We start from the raw sequence: 20,867 nt of genomic DNA on the forward strand, positions 1-20,867 counted from the left end.
TTCTGAAGTTTCAGGGAATTCACCAATTCAAATGGTTAGTTAGGGGTTCTACCATGGAACAAATTAATATAAAATAGTAGTAATGGAATCATTAAGGTTGAGAAGGACTTCCAAGTCTATCGAGTCCAACCTTTGGCTGATCACCACTTTGTCAACTAGACCATGGTACTAAGTGCCATGTCCAGTCATTTCTTGAATTACTTCACCACTGCCCTGGGCAGCCTGCTCCAATGGCTGACCACTTTTTCAGAGATGAAATTGTTCCTTTTTTCCAACTTGAGCATCCCCTGGCATTGCCTGAGGCTGTGTCCTCTTGTCCTGTTGCTGGTTCCCTGGGAGGAGAAGCCAATTCTCACCTGGCTACAGCTCCTATCGAGGATTTGTAGAGAGAAAATTTCCCCTGAGCCTGCTCTTCTCCAGTCCCCTCAGCCATTCCTCATAGAACTTGTGTTCGAGAACCTTCACCAGCTCCATTGCCCTTCTCTGGACATGCCCCAGCACCTTGATGTCTTTCTTCTTGTAAGCGGCCCAGAACTGGACACAGCACTAGTGCTTAGTACAGAGGGACAACCACTGCCACGGTCAAAGCCAGCACAGCTACATTGATTTGAAGATCTACTGATTTATAGTTGGTAAAAATCTAACACCTCGTGCCTGGATCACAAAGTAGCACATTATAAATTAAATATTTTTCACTTTGTTCCATTTATATTCATTAGCAGTGATTTTTTTAATATCTCATTTTTAACATTCTGCTTTTCTATCAAACTCACTGATAGATTTTGTTATTAATGTTGTAATATCAATTTCAAGTGAAGTTATTAATAGGATTTGGATTTCAGTATTCACTGAAAATTATAATGCTTGAAGAACAGGTAGAGAAGTACTCCCATTTTAAAGCAGCTCAAGACTGAGTTTGTCATTTGAATATCAAGTCTGGTTTGTTCCAAGGAGCCTCTGTGGGTTGATGCCGTGAAACTCACAAGGTCATTTGGTTGAAAGCTTCATGTAGAACTCCATATCACAGTATACAAATGAGTGTGTGTCTTCCCTTCTTTACTTTTTGCACTCCACTAATGAAGTTAAGAAAGAAATTTCTTACTACAACTGATAACATCTACTCTGGTTCTGTAGAAATGTTATATTTATCACTTGGAAAAAGGAAAGAAAAGGGAGAAAACAGAAGAGAAACAGAGGCCTAATCCAAAGGCAGAGTTTTTTATCTTTAAAAAATCCCCATTATTTGTTTGTATTGTACACAAATACACTATCTCTATGCTCTTCTGAAGTTATTCCTATATATAATTCTAAAGAATTGCCCTTAAGTTACTGTATAAAGATATTGCCTTTGCTCAGAGGAGATAAAATCTAATTCAGAGACTTTCTAGTTGAATCGATGTCCATTCATAGCTAAGAATTTTAATTCACTCTCTTAGCTACAAACTCTCCCTGACATAGTCTTGCAACCAGAGATGGGGTGTGTATTTTGTGCTGACATACCTTTCATTCCAAGTGAGAATTGTACTTAGGGAAACAGCCTCATAAGAAATGTGTTACATTGCAGAACATTCATTATAGCCTCAGGTAACGTTCTGAAACCATTATCCTTTCTCAGCAGTGTAGGGCATTTAGTGTCCTTGCTCCTGGGTTTTACCACTACAAGTTAACCTGTTAAAAGCAGTATTTCAGTGATGAAGAGGAAAGAGCAGCCCTGATCTCCCTACAGCTTGTCCTCTTTTCTCCTGGTAATCATTCCATATACTAACTGCCCTTCCTCACTCTGTGGCAGCCTGGAACATTCGGCTTACAGTCTTCCAGAGGATGTGTTCCCTGCAACTGCAACTCTTTTGGTTCCAAGTCCTTTGACTGCGATGGAGATGGACAGTGCTATTGCCAGCCTGGAGTGACAGGAAAGAAGTGTGACCGCTGTGCACATGGGTTTTACAACTTTGAAGAAGGAGGCTGTACTCGTATGTAAACATTTTCCACCCAAGCACAGATTGATTGGTTTATTTATTTATTTATTTATTTATTTATTTATTTATTTATTCCTGACATTCTAGTTTGGCTAATTTTGTATTGCCTAACAAATTTTCCTGACAGGGGCTTCATAGACAGCCTTGTGCATCATTCACTTGACAAGGGTGATGATTAGCAAGAATGAAATACCCAAGCCATTTCTGCTATTTTATGAAGATTTTATGAGTTTTATTTTATTTAGAAGGAACAGGAATGTCATTTACTCTATGTAGTGTCTGCCAAAAATGTTCCATGAAGTTCCTATAATTTAGTTAAGAGTATCGCAGAACTCTGATTATAATTTTTGCCAAATCACATCAACTTGTAGGGGTATAAAAGGAAAACAACAAAACCACAAAAACTCCCTTTGCTTCTAGTTTTATCCCTTTTCATTGTTCTTATATGGTTGACCCTCTTTTATTACCATAATCCTTTCCTGTACAGTAATATTTAGTCGCTTACTTGAATTTTCTGTGTAAAAGAAAATCTTTAAGTAAAACTATCTGCTATATCCCTTGTGTAAACAGATGAAAAATTTCCTTCTCTAGATGCTGAAACTCCAGCATTAGACACAAATATCCAGCCACCTCTTTACCTTTATTTTTTTCCTTTTGGAAATCAGGTCAAAGACTGAAATGAATGCTTCCTATCCTTGAAGTAGTGCAGACTGCTATATCAAACAAAACCAATCAATAGGTTTCTTCACAGGGAAATATCGGTCTTTCCTGATAGAACTGTGTTTTTCGAGTCTCAGAGACTCATTTAGGTGTAATCACAGGACACATAGATAGTTGGCTAATGTGACTGACTTCTGGTATGCCAGAATGCTGTTATTATTCTTCAGATATAAAACATATTCTTTCCAGAAGCAGGAATCTCAGTGTCTCAAAGCCTGTTCTTCCTCCTTTCCTATCCAGAACAGCAGCCTAAGGAACAAGTTTTAGCTCTCTACCTTTTCTTATTCCTTTTCATTTTAAGGGAAGGAGCACCGAGGCCTCGAGACCCATATTTGTGCAGCAAAATTCAGTTTTACCTGTAGGGTGGAAAAACCTTGATACAGGCTGGATTATAGCTTATGTTTGAAAATGTTGCTCTATGGTATTGTCTCCCATGGGAATGAAGGGTTCAAAAACACAGGTTTGAAAAGTTCAGATACAGTGGCACCTCAGAATATGGAGAGATTGTTCCCAGGCTTACTGATGAGAGAGCTTGAAATAAAATGCAAATGATAACTGCAGTCCTAAAGCCTTTAGCAATTTAAATGAAGGGCAAAAAATTATATTGTTTATGATCAGCATATTCTAAAATTCCACAGGTTAAAAGAACATCACTATTGTGAAACACAACAAAATGTTTATAACTACAGCTGGGAAGGAAAATGAGAGGGCTATTAATAAAATTGCACATTAACATTTTAATTGCTCTCTTGGCAAACTTTGAAGTGACAGGGTTTAAGAAACAGTGATGAAATGATAAAATACTGTAGATCCAAGTAAGATTTTACATATAAATGTATTGGCCTGTGTTCATCAAATGTTTAAAGCAACAGCAGCAGCTATAGATGTTGAGAAAACCCAGAATTTTTAAAGTTCCAAAGTTAATAGAACAGGTGGAGAGGAGTTCTGTTTTCAATGTGCTGGTTTCTTCACATTTATTTTTAGTAGGCTTCTTATGTATTCCTTCAAATGACAAAAAATAAGAATTAAATTATGAATAACAAAGAAAATCAGAAATTTAACAGAAGTATATCAAATCAGACTGGAAGGAAAAGTACAGAAAAATTAATTTCATCATGACTGTTGTGTATCAAATAAAATATTGGACCTCTTTTATCTAGCATTTATCCAAAAGGAGCATAATTTGATTTTTGCCTTTGCAATATAAATCCATAAAGCCTGAAAAACCCTGGAAGCATTGTCATTGTTGACATTCTAGCAGCAAAGGTACAAAAGAGGTTTCTATTTCACTATTGCTTGCAACAACTGTGTTGTATTTTCCCTCTTATTTTGAAAAATAATTATAAAAGTAAAAATAGGAAAAACATTTGAGTATCTCCTTTCCCTCCATGACTTTTTAGCCAATTTTTTATAGTACCTGGAAGCCCATAGATGAGCTGTCACATCTGAAAGCCTCAATCTCCCAATGAGATATATTCTGAAACTTCAAGCTACAGTGTGTGAAAATATTTTAAATAGCATGTAACACATTGTGGTCCTGCCCTGATGGAGGCAAAACTTGCTATCTTCTTTGCATCGATTACCTTGTCTTCAAGGCATTGATGGGGAAAAATAAAGGTCAATTCTTATTTGAACTATAGATAGGAGTTCTATCTTTGCACATCCTTTGTTTTTTAGTTTCAATCTGAAGTATTTCACAGTAAAGGCAATGAACATAAATGAAGCCCTCAGTAACAAAGTTGCTAAACACCCCAAGGAACATGCTATCACACAAAGAGTTAATTTGCTTATGATGCTTTTTCTCTGACCTCATGGGTTATGTAGATGGTGGGTGTGAAAACAATCACACACAAGTTCTGCTCTTTCAATCACTTGTGTGTCTTGTGCCCCTTAACTGCTTATCACTTACATACCTTGAATCTGTTTTTGCCACCAATGAATTGTTCACTTAATAATCCTTTAAGAGCAAAGACCATTTCTGGAAGCACTTCCAAACCTGAAGTGTTTTTAATTTGGTATAATCTGCAAAGAATACCAGTTTCCCATAGAGAGGAAACATCAGTTTGTTGATGTCCTCCCAAGGTGGTGGATATGTAAGCTGAAGAAGGAATAGAAAGGGGAAAAAGATCTTTAACACCTTTTTTGCCCTTTAAGGAAAGTCTCTTTAGAGCAGCAGAAATTTCAGAAGGTATTTCTCAATTTGGTATAAAAGGTTAAATAAGCTGCAAGTTCCCTTCATAGATGGCTCAGAGGCCCTCAGGTGACCTCTTAGAGGAGACAGCATGGACCCAGAAATTGTATAGCAGCACTCCTGCAGTCATGTCACAAGAGTGCACCATCTCAGAAACCTCTGCACTTCTGCAGTTGGTGCCTTTATTTTTCCCATTCTGTTCTCATTGCTGCTACTTCAACCACAGTTAACCTGTGTTTGGCTGCTACTGGTTTTGGTTTCTTGGGGTTTTCCCTGCATTTTCTGTCCCACCATGTCCACAGATAGAGAGTTCACTGTACAGTAAAGGAATGATGCTAACCCCATTAGGGTCTGTTCTCCCATATAAAGGGATAACTTTCCCTCTGCTTTATTTTTTTCCATTTCCCATGAAGCCTGTGAGTGTTCACGTTTTGGCAATAACTGCGATCCTGTCAGTGGGCGCTGTATCTGCCCTCCCAATACTGTTGGAGAGATGTGTGACAAATGTGCGCCGAATCACTGGGGCCATAACATTGTCAGTGGCTGCAAGGTGAGTGGATTTCTATTTTCTCTATGCGTGTTAACTCTTTCACAGTAATTTATAGCTGGAACACAGTTTTTGGTTTGTAAATCATGACTCATCTCCATATTGCAAGTTTTGGTCTGAGACTGTGGTGTAAATGTTGGCAATCTGTTACTGTTACCGCACTACAGATCCTCTGTCTCAGGTATGCAGCCTGTAACACAAAACACCCTATTGGTTCTGCTGTCACATTGAGTCAGTGTCCTGCTTGAGCCTGATTTTATTTTATTATAGCTGTGTTTAACATGATTGAGGAGATTACCACAGTATTGAACAATGTATGTAGATGTATATTTACATGCAATCAGCAGTGCCTTTGGGGAACAAATTTTCTTTGGCCTTAATGGTGACACTACTGGGAATTTGTGCTTGAAGTTTGCTCGAAAAGACTTCAATTTGTGCATAAAAGACAGCAAGTAGAATAGAAAAGAACCGTCCACCTTAGTTGTAAATTGCACTTTTTCCCCATGTTCTTTAAGGGGAAACAAACCCTATTATTAGCCTTTAAATCCTTCTTATTCCAATATTTGACACAGAGTTAAAATATCTGAAGAGAAGGGAGAAGAAATAGGACAACAATGATGGAATGATGAGGAGGCCATGAAAGCTGTTGCTAATGACCTTGAGTTGAGGGGCACAGTATTCAGTTAAGGTTGAAAACTGGTGACAGTGGACATCGTGCAAAGTTCAAATGCCTTCTTCCTCCCTGCTGTGCTCATTGACGATAAGGGATTTAATAGTACTGCTACAATTACTCCAGAAAACTATATCTTTTTGGAACATAGTCATGCACTATTAATACTTGTTCTTAAAAGGCTGTTAGTCACGTAGCTCAGGCTGCAAAGCAATTGACAAGAATGATTTCTTTTTGGTATGTATGTAAAACTCCTGTGAAACCTCCGCAGTGCTGCTGTGATATAGACTATTGGCTTCTGAAACCAGCCTAATGAGGTTGAAGACCTCTGTTTGAGCTCTGAAGTATATTCTCTGATTGTCTTTTATGTGAGCACATTATGTGACAGTTCCATGGCACCATCTAAATTAATGATGATCAGCCCACATCAGTATGTTGCTAATTTATGCAAAGTGAGATGTGAATCTCCTGCTTTGCAGTCTTTGTAGAAGATTTCCAAGGCTGTTGTAAGTCTGGGATATAGAGCATTGTAGAAACTGCATAAATCATACATAGCATCTGCTTATAATTTAGGTTTTGATAATGTACACTAGGATATTTCAGAGAATGGTGAACAATTTTCTTTCCCAGCTTTGTGTTCAAATGTATCTTGTAGAATAAAGTTCTTTCTGTCAGAAAGTTTTATTTTTAAGTTAGGTAATCATCTTGCAGACTAATATTTAACCAGTGGTTAAGTAGTTTCTCTGGCATTCAGTGAAGGTTGCATCTGTATACTTCCTGTATATATTAATTTCCTTTATAAATGTTGTTTTCAGATCAGAGGAAAGGTGCTCTAAGTAGTCATTTAATAAACAGTTTTGCTTAGAAACTGAATCCACATTTTCTTCCTCGCTTTTTCAGCTTTGTGTCTGTAATTTTAGAAAGTCTATCCATGTCAGTTACTGTGGTAACCTGTACTGCTGGCACTGAGTTTTTTGCTGTAAGCTGAACTTCTCCATATGATATTCTGGTCACACCAGTGATTACAGCCAATGTCTTGTATTAACTGTACAGTGCTACCACAGTAGTAGCACTGAGGGATTCTTCTGTTCTTTGGAAATCGTCTGTTTTCCCTGCTAATTTTGAATCCACTAGCTAGACACCCTGGAAAATCACCTGTTTCTATCCTCACTTGCCTGTGCAAGTCTTATTCTCTGAGCAAGTTTACTTCCAAATATATCACATGACTAAATCTCTAGCCCTTACTGTGTAAATTACTTTCATCTAGGAGTCTCGTTTGTACAAAGAGGATGGTTATCTGTCTGGTGGATGAGTAGTAGACACTGAACTAGATTCCTCTGGAGCCACTGAACCCATTGCTCCTGAGCAATTCCAATTTTAGGAAAGTGTTCTGAACATGCCTGCAGAGAATTTACATGTAAAATACTTCTTAGAGAGTGCTTGTAGTTTCTGAGTTAATTTTGTCCACAAAGTAATCCAATATCCATGACCATTTTGGGTTTATTTGTTTTCAATGCCTAACTTATCTATGGTAAGTAATATCTATCAAAAAAAAATCCCACCAGTGTTGTAAATGTATTTAGTGTAAATGCTTGACCCATGGGTAATAAAAATACATTACTGTCTTTATAATTTAATTATATTATTTTTAGACAGTGCAAATTCATTGCTGTATTTTATTTATAGATACTTAAAAGAGGTGAATTGGGTTTTGGTTGGGTTTTGGTTTTGTTGTTTTGGTTTTTTTTTTCAGAAGCACAATTACAATTGCCTTGTTTCTCTCCTTTTTAGCCCTGTGAGTGCAGCCTCATTGGAGCCCTAAGTTCTCAGTGTGACTTAAATACAGGCTGTTGCTTCTGCCGTCCTGAATTCTCTGGAGAAAAATGCACTGAGTGCAGGTTGGGCTATTGGAATTATCCACATTGTCTCGCCTGTCAGTGCCTTCTGGCTGGCACAGATCCACAGAGCTGTGATGCAGAGGGAAAGTGCTCATGCATTGATCATTCTGGCCAATGCAGCTGCAAGGTAGGACAATAAGGCTGTTAACTGATCTTATAACTGCTGAGAAGTTTATTTCTGATTTCATTGGCACTTGTTCTTACTTGTTCAAACAGTATATGCACAACAATTTCCTTGGTTTTCGTAGTGCATTTGTTGAACTGATGTGGGAGGAGTCCAACATAAAGAAAGACTTAAGGGTTTATTAGTTGCTTTTCCACATACTGACACTCTACAGAGGATCCTTAGCATCCTCTTTTCCCCCCAATTTTTATTTCTGTATATTCTTACAGAACTGTTGCCAGTTCATCCCCATAATACAATTCTTATTCAGATTCTGGGCACAATAAAAGCAAACACATCAGTAACCACAGTATGCCACAGTGCTTATTCAAAGTACATTGACTTATATGGAGTCAATATTCATCATTTAATGAGTAGAATTCACTGCAATAGTATCTGTTTGGAGTAGACTTCATCCAGTTCAGGATCATTAAAGCAAAGACTTTTGGCATCATCATCTACAACATTCTCATTTGGAATTGTGCTTGGTAGAACAGCACACTTAGGTTGTTTGAGACTTGGCTGGATTGCTGAGCTTACAGGGCACTAATTGGTGGTTTGATATGCAGTTGGTAGCCAGCAAGCAGATTATGCCAGAGCCAATACCTTCCTCAGCGACACAGATGACAGAATTCACAATCAGCACATTTGAAAATACTGCTGACTTGGAGGAGGTCGAGGTTGATGTGCTGAACAGTAGAATTACTGTCTAGAGGGTTCTTGAAATGCCTGATGGCTGGGAAAATAGAAAGGTCATTAGCTGGAGTGGAATGACCTCAAGAATAAGTACAGTTTGGGAGGAAGAAGCCTGAGTGGCAATCCTGCTGGAAAACACAATATAAACCCATCGTATAATCTTATGGTAAATAAGGCGAACTGCCTGCTGATCTGGATGCAGTGAGCCCAGTGGCCAATGCAGCTGCAAGATAGGACATCACAAAGAGCATGGCGAGCAGGGGAAAGGCTTTATCTACTCAGTGCTCTACTTTTACTGTAGCTGATGCTGGTCAGACTGCACTTAGAAATGGTGTCCAGTTTTAGAGCTTGATTTGAAAGTGTTGTTGAGAAATTGAAGAGTGTCCAGAGAAGAGTCTCACAGCAGATGATCTATGGGGATGTACTGAGAGAGCTGGACTCTCTCTTAGGCTGAAAAAATAGGCTAATAGGAGGAAATGCAATTACAATGTATTAGCCACTTCAAAGAGTAATTGATGGAATAAAGTCCTTCTTGACGATGGCAGATGTAACAAGGAATAATAGCTGCCTAAGGGAGGTTGGCAATATTGGATTGGACATTAGAAACAAAAATCAGAGTTATGCAGCAGTGGTACACATTGTCCAGAAATATGTGAAATGTCCACTCTTGGAGATTTTCAAGAACTGGCTAGAAAGAGGCATGGGTAATGTGACCTAGTATTGGTGATATTGTACTTCTAGGGAGGAGGTTTTTAAAAGTGACCCCTAGAGATTCTTTCTGGGATTTGGATTCATTCTTCTTTAGGTCTGTATTGACACAAAGAGATAGTAAAATGGAAGGATGAATTTAAATAATTGAATTACCAGGTAATTATTTTAAATGGGCAACAGTCACTTCATTCTGAGTTTCAAGACACAGAACTGTAGAACAAATTAGGTTGGAAGTGACCTCTGGAGATCATCTAGTCCAGCACCTTCTCTTAAAGACACTGCTGAGGCAGTACTTCCAAGCATGGGGAGAGATTTCACAACCTCTTTGAGCAAACTGCTTGAACACCCTCCTATTTTCAGGTATACTTGAACAGGGAGCATTAGGTTCTATGTCACAAGTACTGATTTATTTGATGATGACACCATAAGAAAATGGAAGTGAGTTGACCACATGGACTGTCTGAATAAAACTCAGTGCTATTTGCCCTGTGCCAGCCTCTGAAATGCAGCAATGGAAGTATATTAGTTCTTTCATCCTCTCTTGATACATGATAAGCAGCAGCTCCTCTAACCATCTCAGTGCCCCGTTTCTGGATTAGGTCCAGCTTGTCACAGAATCACAGAATTGGTCAGGTTGGAAGGGATCACTGGAGGTCTAGTCCAATTCCCCTGCTCAAGCAGGGTCCCCTCGAGCACATGACTCAGGGTTGTGTCCAGACTGCCATCTCCAGAAAAGGAAACTCCACAAATTCTCTGGGTCGTTTGTCTTGCTGCTCTTGTAAGCACTAAGTAGAAAGAGTAGGGGTTTGTGGCATTTTAAAATAGAAGTGTTGCTTTGTTGATTGTTTTAAGGCTAATAACATAGTTGCTTCTATGTTTCTCTGAGTGTAAATGAACAGTGTAGATTTAACTTATGATTAATGATTAAAGGAAGTGCAATTGACATGAAACAAAATTCAAAGCAACTAAAAATTGCCGTTTATGAGAGAAAATGGAAAAATAATACTGAATTAAGTAAGCATTTTTCCCCGCAGAATTTTAATCTGAGGTTACATTTAAATCTAAGGTTGGTTAATCTTTTGTGTAACTTCTTTTTAAGTAGTTATACATTGAAGAAACTAGATTTTTAGAAAATTATAATCATTCCCATTTAAACCTGCTGTTACAGCTGCAGAAATGAGCTCTCAAAGGCTCAGGAGCCTCATTGTCAGCCCTGACAAAAAGCAGCGAAATCTAAGCTAAATACAGTGTACGCACCTTTGTTGATAGAAATGTGGAAATGAGGGTTAAAACTGGTAAATCCTGAGAGATAATGTTGGTTTATTGTATAAGCTTTGGAAAGTTTAATTTTTTTTAGGTTGGCTTCTTCACACTAGTCTTAAGAGAACAAAAAGGGTTTATGGAGAGGAAAAGCCAACCAGTATTTTCATATTGTTGACTTTTTTTCTTTGTAATACCTTGGTCTCAGTATGAAAATGGTTTTAAAAGGCTCTGCATAAATTATTGTGTATCTGCCCTATCTGGAATAGCTTTTTATTTGGACTAATTGAAAAATGAAAATAAAAGCATTGACATTACAACAGTGAAACATTTCAGCCTTGTTAATACAGTTCAATGATGTGGAAAACAATCAAGAAGAGGGGAAAGCTTTTCTCTTCAGAATTTCCATTAAAATACATTTCTCAGCAAGAACATTTAGTGCTGTACCTTAACTATCTGAACATGTCAGTGCTAATTCCTATTAAACAGAAGGCTTGATTAACATGGGCAATTTCAGAACAACTTATTTTTCTTATCTTATCAATCAATTATTGAGCATGTCATGCCCAAAGTGCCATTTAATTTTTCTATGCTTACGACTTTCAGTGTGAAGCCAGCATCTATTGCTCAGAGCTACTCAGTGGATACAAATGCAAATGCCTTAATTACATTAATTACATATGTTTGCATACACACGTGATAAGAAGCTGGAGAGTTCCTTGAATATTTCCTAAAGCTTATTATTATTTCTTGCTGCACCCTGTTATTATCATTAGAGTAGGATTTTCTATTTCTATTGCTACCTTGAAATAAAACTTGATTTTTTTTTTTTTCCCTTGTAAAAATACTCTCTCTCTCTCTTCCAGGTTAATGTGGAAGGTGTCCACTGTGACAGGTGCAAGTCTGGTACATTTGGTCTCTCTGCCAGAAACCCACTTGGCTGCAGCAGTTGCTATTGCTTTGGCCTGACTACACAGTGCAGCGAGGCAAGGGGGCTCATCCGCGTGTGGGTGAGTAGGAAACTGCTGAGCCATGTAATGCGATAATGTTGTTTCCTGCTGGCATCTTTTAGTCAGGCACTGAGAGGTAGCTAGAAAATGGCCAAACATTTAAGCAATCGCTTTCCTCTTTATGCTTTGAGGAGTGGTGAGAGCGGTATGTTCCATTAGACAATCAGGGTCAAGACATTAAAAGGAAATAAGTAGATAAGAAAATGAGTGATAGGATAGCTGACATCCAGCCAAAGTAAAGCTATTAAACCCCAAGAAAGGGCAAGCTGGTCATGTGGGGAAATTATGCCGTCTAATGCATTGCAACATAATCCCTTGTACGTGATACACAGTTTACCCAGGTGTATTCAAGGGTCACAGAAGCTGTTGTCCAGTATAAATTTCCCCTAGCTCAGTAAATCTGTTTATTTTTCTTACTGGTTTTGTTGTTTTGGTGGGGTGTTCTTTCATTTTTAAGAAAGAGCTTATTGAAGCTATATTTAAATTTATGCACGGAGGGGAACAATCCATCAGAGCAAACAAAGAGCTCTACACCTGTTTGTAGAAAAGGGCCTTGAGACCTATGCTGGACTGATAAATAAGGCAAACTGGATGTCTCCATTTATCTGTACAGCAAGCACAAAATACACATCGAGGCTGCTGCCATGCCAACCCCTCAGTTGCATTCTGGAGGAAAGATGTTTAATGGAAAATTATTTGTTCTGTCCCCCATGTATGGTCAGTCATAGCTCTGCTTAAAAGAATGTCAACCACAGAAGGAATGTCTGACTAATGCAAATCAGCCAAAGCCCCAGTCTAGTCATGTACAAGCATCAGTTAGATAAGGATACTTTAGGCTGAAATCAAGTTAATCTCTTATAATATGGATAGCACTTATTCTCCCGTTCATTGTTCAATCCCATAGCACCTCTTTCTCTTCCCAGTGGATGAAGTGATTTATTATGATCTGACCCAGTTTTTCTCATTATTTCAGTTTTGCCCATCATATGCTGCTAGACTGGAGATGAAAGGCTGTAGAAGACGAAATTTATAAAATTTAATCCAGTTCCATAACAGCAACAGTTCTGGATAATTGTGCTTTGACCTTTGTAGCAGCACAAAGCAGAAAAAAATTAAGCCTTCTGATTATTTTGTTTCTCTTGATTAATTTCCTTTTGTATTTATGCTCATATCTAAAGAAGGGATTGTCCATGTCACATCTAGTATTTGGTACTCTCATCCATTTCAGAATTGATACAGAACTGTAAAATAAGTGAGACTGTGTTCTGCCAGCTGCTAGAGGCTATTTTGGATACTCTCAGTTGCTTCAAATTACATTAGACTTGTTTAAATAAGCAAATCCAGATTTATATGACAATAAGGTATGATGAATGATCTAAAATTCATATGTATTGACTCTTTTCTTGGTATCTAAAGTATTAAATAGTAAAATATAGTTATGATACAAAATCAGTAAATCTCTCTCAGGGCTGGCAGTGTTAGGAGTGTTTCCATGTCTGATCAGTCCATAGATGCTGCTGTAAATGGAAATACCAGGACACTGAAAGTACAGTCCAGCATTTGGTTGATTCCTTATTACCTGACTCATATCTAATCACCAGTTTGTTGATGGTATGACTGCTACTTGCATTTGTTTTCATCTTCTTCACTCTTCGAGAGAAAGCAGTATTGATACCAGCCCTTTGCATCTGTTCACACATTCCCTGAGATGCTTCCATTGGCACAAAATTACTAAGACACTTACTACAGTTTTTGATCAAAATAATGATTTCAATATAATGCTAATGAGGCTTTGTCAACCAGTCTAAGAAAATTACAAGCACATTAAGTAGCATCCTTGTATTTTTTTAATAAAGCTGAATTTAGAGTTACAGAAACCTTCACTGAAGCCTCACTCTCTGCAAATTACCTGAAGAACATTTAGCTTGAATATTGCATAGAGATATCAAGGCATCAGACACTGTGTTTTACAGCTCCAATGATCTATAAGTGGTGAGAAAGTGCTTCTTTGTAAGGTAACATTTCTCACAATCTGAACAAAAGAGGCTTGAGACAAAAATAGCACTATGAAAATCACTTTGATAAAATTCGTGGAATCACTTGCTGATTAGAGTATTTTAACTAGTACTGCCACATTCTTTGTTAACACTGAGAACAAGGTGCAAAAGGCACAAGGGGAAAGTCATTATTAGCACTGTTCATACCTGAAGGAGTAGCAAGACTGCTTTGTGACAAATTGCTCATGATGTGAAATGAAATTACCTAGAAGTAATTTTTTAAAGAGCTAGAATTTAAAGACTAACATTTCATGGGGAAAAAATCGAGTTAAATTTCTTCTCATTTTCTTCAAATATGCATAGGTGACCTTGAAGCCAGAGCAAATGATTCTGCCACTGGTGGATGAAAAGCTTCAGCGTAGCACTCTTTCGGGGATTGCGTTCCAGCCTCCTGAAATAGTAGCAAATATAGAACAGGTGATGCAGGATCTTCGGTCAGAACCTGTTTACTGGAGACTTCCAGAGCAGTTTGAGGGACGAAAGGTAAACCTAAAACTCCACTGAATACTGATGTGGCTTTTTTTTTTTTCTTTTCTTTTCTTTTATTATTTTACAGTATCTTTTTTCCTTCCCAATAAGCATGTCTTCACACAGTGGAAAGTACTTCAAAGAAAGTAAATGCTATGCCATTATTAAAAATTATTTGCTCTGTTATTATGGAAATTCATGAAGTAACACAAACAATATTTTACTTCTTAATATCTGAAAATATCTATGTTCTATTTCCCAACAGGATAAATTTTCTCATAAAAATGTTATTTGAAAAATTAAGCTACATAGATTTAATATAACACTCTTGCAATTTTTTGTTTCTCACATTTTTAAGCAAATAATACCTGATATTTGTAGATTACATGGGAGAAAATGACTGAAAGAACCATCCTTTTGGATGTTGTTATGCACCTCTGTGACAATTTATTTTACACTTTTGATATTTCTTGGTTTGTTGGAGCACCAAGACACCGGGAATAGATAATATACTGGTTATAATGTAATATAATAACAAATTGTGGATGAGTGTTTTTGAACACAGCCCTTGTTCCCAGATAGTTCCACAAGTGCATATTGCTATTTTCTACCATGCATGCATTCATCAGGCTGCGCATAGGTGCAGAGCACGTCTATCTCCTTCCCAGCAATTTATTTTTAGCTAACTGAAAATGAGATTTCTTTTTGTGCTTTGCTAGCTGACCGCTTATGGAGGGAAACTGAAATATGCCATCTACTTTGAAGCACGAGAAGAGACAGGTTTTACTACTTACTCCCCACAAGTCATCATAAGAGGTGGGCCTCCCACAAATACAAGAATTATTGTCCGGCATATGGCTGCCCCTCTGATTGGCCAGCTGACAAGGCATGAAATAGAGATGACAGAGGTAACATTTTCATCTGTTTCTTTAGCCCAAAACTTAAGCACGTGGGTCTTTTGAATATTGTTAATCTGTCTTTTGTGTTTCTGTCTTTCAGCATGAATGGGAATATTATGGTGATGACCAAAGAAACCCTGGACCCTGGGAATATTATCATGGTAACCCAGGTCTCAACAGGACCATGTCTCAGGCAGATTTCACCTGGAAACATTATGGAGATGACTCCAGACCAAGTAGAACTGTATCCCGGGAAGACTTCATGAACGTGTTGTATGATGTTCATTACATTCTTATCAAGGCGACTCATGGCAATATCATGAGGCAGAGCAGGTAACTCATGCAGTGATCTGAAATAGTGCAGTAGTCAGATAATCTCATAGACCTCTCAGCTACTCCCAGCAGAATTTGTATTTATGACACCAGCTATAAGCCATTGCTGAGAAGAAAGAGCAGACAGAATTTGCATTTGGCAGAGCAGAAGACACAGAAGAGGGAAGTTTTATGCACTAGAAGATTTAAATCACACTAGGCAAATAGGATCTCTATTTTCAGGATCCCAGAACAGAAAACACATGTAGACACACACATTTCGAAACAAACCTAGTGTACTTTTTGAATAAAGGTCTACTTTATGAAAGCATGATGCTGTAATTAAATATAGATCTTAGTGCATAAAGGAATTTTCTCCTGCGAGTGGGAAATTAAATTTATTAGTGACAGATTCAACATATTCTATTCCATCTATTAATGAATCACTTATGCAAAGAAATTAAGATAGCACTAAATTTGAAGTGGACATCAGGCAGCAACTTGACAGGGACAGTACAAAAATCTCTGCAATCTAAAGGTCAGTGGTAAGATTTATACTGAAAGTAGCAGTCAATTGAACAAACAAGGAACAACTGCTTAGTTATCTGTTCTTCAAAGAGAAGTCTGTTGTTTACAGCATATCACCAGGTGAATAGGATTCAGTAACAATATTCTTGTTGAGAAATGCTAATTCTCTATCTGCATGTATAAATAGAGATGGCCTGCAAAGTGAAAAAAAACAACCTCTTTTATTTTCACCCAACATGAGTAAAGCCTAAGCGTGAAGTTCAGATCAATGGAATTCAAGAAAATGGTTATTTTTGCTAAATAACTCGGGGGATATCAGTGTTTGGGGGATATCAGTGACCATCATCACAGGTTAGAAAATATGACATGTGAAAGAAGATATAAAGTACTAGATATGTCTAGAAACTAGATGATACGTCTAGAAACTTTATGATGCTTAAAATGTTGTCACAGAGAAAATGGAAAGAATGGCTTCTCTCTTGCCTTAGTGGTTAAGTCAAAAACAAACATGAGTTTAAACTTCAGCAGGAAAGATTCACATTAGACATGAAAGATAAACTGCTGGAGTTAGAGAAGATCTGGAATAGCTTAGTAGACTATTGCACAAAGTTTTTAATAATTAATGCACGATATCCTTTGCAATCAAAATTTATTGGTAAGGGGATGGGAATAATCAGCTCCAAAGATCTCCAGAAGTCCTTATCATTCTGTCATAGAAATGATAAGCTAAAATTATTTCTAGGTTTCTAAGGTACAAATAGGTCTTTAAGAATTTGCAGGCCTTTGGAGTTTGAAGATGAATAGTAGGGGCAGATACTGTGCAACTTCACAGTACTGTGTGGCAGAAAACATAGTCATTTATAGTTTATAGTTTCTTTTTAAAGTATATAATTTACAGAAAAGTATTCATATAGCTTGCACTGGCTAGATGCTAAATATTAGTAACAGATGCCATAAGTGTTTAACATTGGTTTAATTTATTTTTGGCATAGTCCATTTAGGATATTGTATTACAAGCAAGGGGATTCCCAGGAAAAGAGTTATGAAGGTAACCCCAATGCAATGTGGAAAATTTGAGAAGCATATTCATGTTTCATGTATGTTGCTCCCTTCCCTCTAAGCAGTACGTATCTTAGTTCAGCTGTGGAAGCAAAAACTGAGTACTCTCAGCTGGAGCATCAAAAGGAAACTTTTGACAGCAAAGCTGATTTTGGTCTCTGGTGTGTGTGACTCCTGTGACTGCACTAGGCCTGCACTGCACCAGCATTTTACCAAGACTGCCCAGTAGTGAGGCAGTCAGAACAGGGGAGGACTTTTCAGTTCCAAGGCAGGTTTGCAAGGTGTCACTTTAAGAACCAGAATATATTTTTACAGCATGGCATTTCAGAATGTGACATTTTATGACAGCTTAGCAAACAGTTCATCTGGTCTTTCTGGTAACTCTCCATCTGAAGTCATAACCTTGCACATAATTTTGTAGTTTATTTTGGAGGAGGTTATGTCACAATGGATTTTTATGATCTGTCTAGTTACAAAGTTAACGTTTATCACATGATATCTGAGACTTAAGGTAGAATATAGCAGGAATACATTATTATTTTTTTCAAGTTAGCACCTTGAATGATTTCAGTGGAAATTTTGCATGAGACTAAAATATAAATCCCCAAAAATGTTTTTAAAGGTTAGTGGAATATTACATTGCATAAGACTTGAAGGCTTTTATTAAAAATAAGTTGAGACCATCCTTAGAACAATATTTATACTCAAATTTAAACATATGTTTGAATTAAGTTACAATAAAACATTTGTTTAAATAGAGTGTGTTACGTGTCCCAAATAAAGGCCTTTTTCTAAACTAGTAAAGCTTCTCTTTTCACTTGACTGTGCCTAGTAGAAAAAGATATATAAAGCTAAAGAATCTGTGGATGGGAGGAGGAAAAGATATATATGAAGTATTTTTACATTTTTTTTTAGGTTTTAATAGTGCTTTAATTTAAATTGCAAAGTTTAATAGCTGCAGGTAAGTGATAAACAACAGGAAAACACTTTAAAATAAAGTCAAAGTAGCAGCAACAATTGGGAACATAAAAATAGCTTAATTGTGGTGTTAGCACTCTATTATATAAACGGTTTAGTAGCAATGCTAATGTTTCTGCTTCCAAGCTGTAGCATTATTAGTGATTTAGAGGTTTCTACCCAGAATCCCAACCCAAATATTTTTCTCATGTATTGTTCATTTTGTTACCCTCATTTTCACATTCAGCACTCTAAATGGAAACATTGCTGTTACTAGATTTTGTTTTGCAACACGGCTGTGATATTAAATTTCTTGAATTGAAGTATGCTTTCAATTTCACTGCAAATTATTTCAATATTCCCAACATAGCAGTTGTTTGGCTGCTGCTTAATAGACAGTTTCCAAAAGTCAGCCAAGCCTGACCTTCCTTAAGTAGCATTTTCACACAAACAATAGGTAGCTTTGTGGTCCTAGAGTGTATTGTTATCTAAATACAGCTTTATAACAGTAAACAGTTTTTAACTGTGCCCTCACTTTTGAGGATGATGGAGAGACATATTTCATTTTTATTTTCCCATTAAACGTACAGAGATTTTAATGTAGCTTTACGTTGACATATAAAATCTGAATGGTTTTGCCCTCTTGATTTTCAGCCTTCTGTTTTGACCTAGCTTTGTTTGCTTGGGTTTTTTGGAGTTTTTTTGTTCTGTTTCCCTGTTTGACTAGACCCCTTTCTTCAGGTAGTAAGATGAGACCATAGGGTTCAATTCACTAGATTGTTTTGGGGATTTTTATATCGACACAAGGTGATCAAGACGTGTGGGTCTGGTCATGTAAGCTCAGTCACAAAGCTCTCATCTTGTTCAGGGGTGGGCATTTGCTTTTCCTCCATTCACCCTGACATTGGTACCTGTATGCCAAAGAGCAGAACAGCACCACTCAGTCCCGGAGGATTCAAGGTCTGGGAAAAGTTGAACAGGCTGAGCATGAGGAGAGGTGAGCAGCTCTGTGAGCTCCTCTCCATTAGCACTGTGCTCAGACACTTACTGAATAGACTCTACCCACATTATTGACATTTATTTGGCCATTTAGTCAGACAATCTTTGACATTTTAGCTTAGGTTAGCATTATATTTGAAGCTTTAAAATTTACACTATTCTGCACATTTTGTTCCTCTGAGGTGTTCCAGGTTTCTCAGGTGTTCCAAATCATAGCATTCATTTAAGCAAACTAACAAATCCCCAAAATGAAGAAGTAAGCTTAAAGTACAGCATTTTGATACACTAGGATTAAGTGTATTTAATTAGATTTTATATTTGTTGTCTGTTCATGATGTACTCAAGCTTATTTAGCAGGTCAGCATTTGTGCTAGGAAGACAAGGAGTGGTTGGGAGGCAAGGATATTATTAGGATCGATTTTATTTTTTAAATAATTGCCTCATTAAAAGCTCATTAAGAGGACAATTTTACTTCCATCCCCCTGAGAGTCATCAATTTCTTAATGAGTCCCTCCAAGTGAAGAACCAGATATGAATTTTTGTATGTTAACTTTTGCTAGTTTGGCTGAAAAGAGATTGAAGAGATAGAATTGAGCTGGAGATATAGTTAGTTATACTATTGCCTAGAACTAGAAGATGAGACCAGAGGTGGTGTTAGCTTTGTAGTTTCTTAGGATATGCAAAAAAACAGTGTTTTTTGTCTGCTGTAGGTCAAGAATCCTACAAACAGCCAAATGAAACTGTTTCCTCCTGTGCCACTCGATTGAAAAAAACTCCGTTTGAGCAAGTGCTTGACTAATCTCATTGGAGGTGTTTGCTCCTTTTTTCCAGGATTTCTGAGATCTCCTTGGAAGTTGCTGAAAGCAGCCCTGTGTCCGGGATGGCTCCTCAGGCTTACTTGATAGAGAAATGTGACTGCCCACTGGGTTACTCTGGTCTATCCTGTGAGGTACAGTACTAACCTAATTCCCAGGAAAAGTCTTTGTACCTTCTCTGGTCCATTCATTGGCAAGGTGTGAACAGTAATTGAGTGTGAATTCATTTAACTGGCAGCAACTCTCCCTTAATTTAATTGCTTATTTTCTCTCACAGGTATTTCTCTCACAGGGAATTTCAGCCCTTTTTTTAATTGCTATAGGCAAATATGCCACTGAAACCATGGTGATGACTCAAATACTTAGAATACAGGAGTGAGCTTTACTGGGACAGCATGACTGATGCTAACAGATCAAGCCTTTTTAAACAGATAAGGGTATAGTACTCTTGTAATAGTAAAATACTAACTTGCTGAATACAGGAGAAAATTGTTGGTCAGCTAAGTGACCTGAGTGCTCCTTAGACATGCACTATATTTATTTTTTCCTTACAATTTCATGCTGAAGATTGCATATTCCAAAAGTACTGAACTGTTCTAGTGAATCAGCTGACTTGTATATGTTTTTGTGAAATGGATTTCATGATAGGTACCAGAGAAATTGTTTAAGATCTAACACATTGGCTGCAGAATGTAAGTTAATATTTCTGACTGTCCGTGCTCTTGATGATGAGACTGCCAATCTTTCTGTGTACAGAATACCGTGTTTTCATTTTTATTCAGCACAAGCAATTCTGAATTCACTGTTTGCAATTGTTAGATGTGGGTAGCAGGGAACAACATCTTGAGTATTTTGCAAATGCCTCAAACATCTTAAGTGGGATCTTGTAAAGGTTTCCCCAAAATAGCAATGGGGAAAAAAATTAAAAGTA

General features: G+C 37.4%; 1 protein-coding gene across 9 annotated transcripts in view; it reads left to right on the forward strand.

Annotated features, from left to right (window-relative positions):
• The window catches only part of LAMA2 (laminin subunit alpha 2), a 333,883-nt gene that overhangs the window by 215,590 nt on the left and 97,426 nt on the right, over nt 1-20,867 (forward strand). For all 9 annotated transcript variants that reach the window (XR_012055037.1, XM_030267881.4, XM_072926874.1 and 6 more), the window contains 8 exons: nt 1,790-1,970; nt 5,301-5,437; nt 7,896-8,129; nt 11,699-11,842; nt 14,203-14,382; nt 15,087-15,275; nt 15,367-15,599; nt 19,953-20,070. Coding sequence is in view for 8 of the 9 variants with exons in the window: in XM_030267881.4 (XP_030123741.4) it covers nt 1,790-1,970; nt 5,301-5,437; nt 7,896-8,129; nt 11,699-11,842; nt 14,203-14,382; nt 15,087-15,275; nt 15,367-15,599; nt 19,953-20,070 (1,416 nt within the window). In the remaining variant the exon portion in view is untranslated. The remainder of the gene's footprint in view (nt 1-1,789; nt 1,971-5,300; nt 5,438-7,895; nt 8,130-11,698; nt 11,843-14,202; nt 14,383-15,086; nt 15,276-15,366; nt 15,600-19,952; nt 20,071-20,867) is intronic.

Source organism: Taeniopygia guttata, chromosome 3 (genome assembly GCF_048771995.1).
Source record: "Taeniopygia guttata chromosome 3, bTaeGut7.mat, whole genome shotgun sequence".
In the NCBI taxonomy this organism is placed as follows: Eukaryota; Metazoa; Chordata; class Aves; order Passeriformes; family Estrildidae; genus Taeniopygia; species Taeniopygia guttata.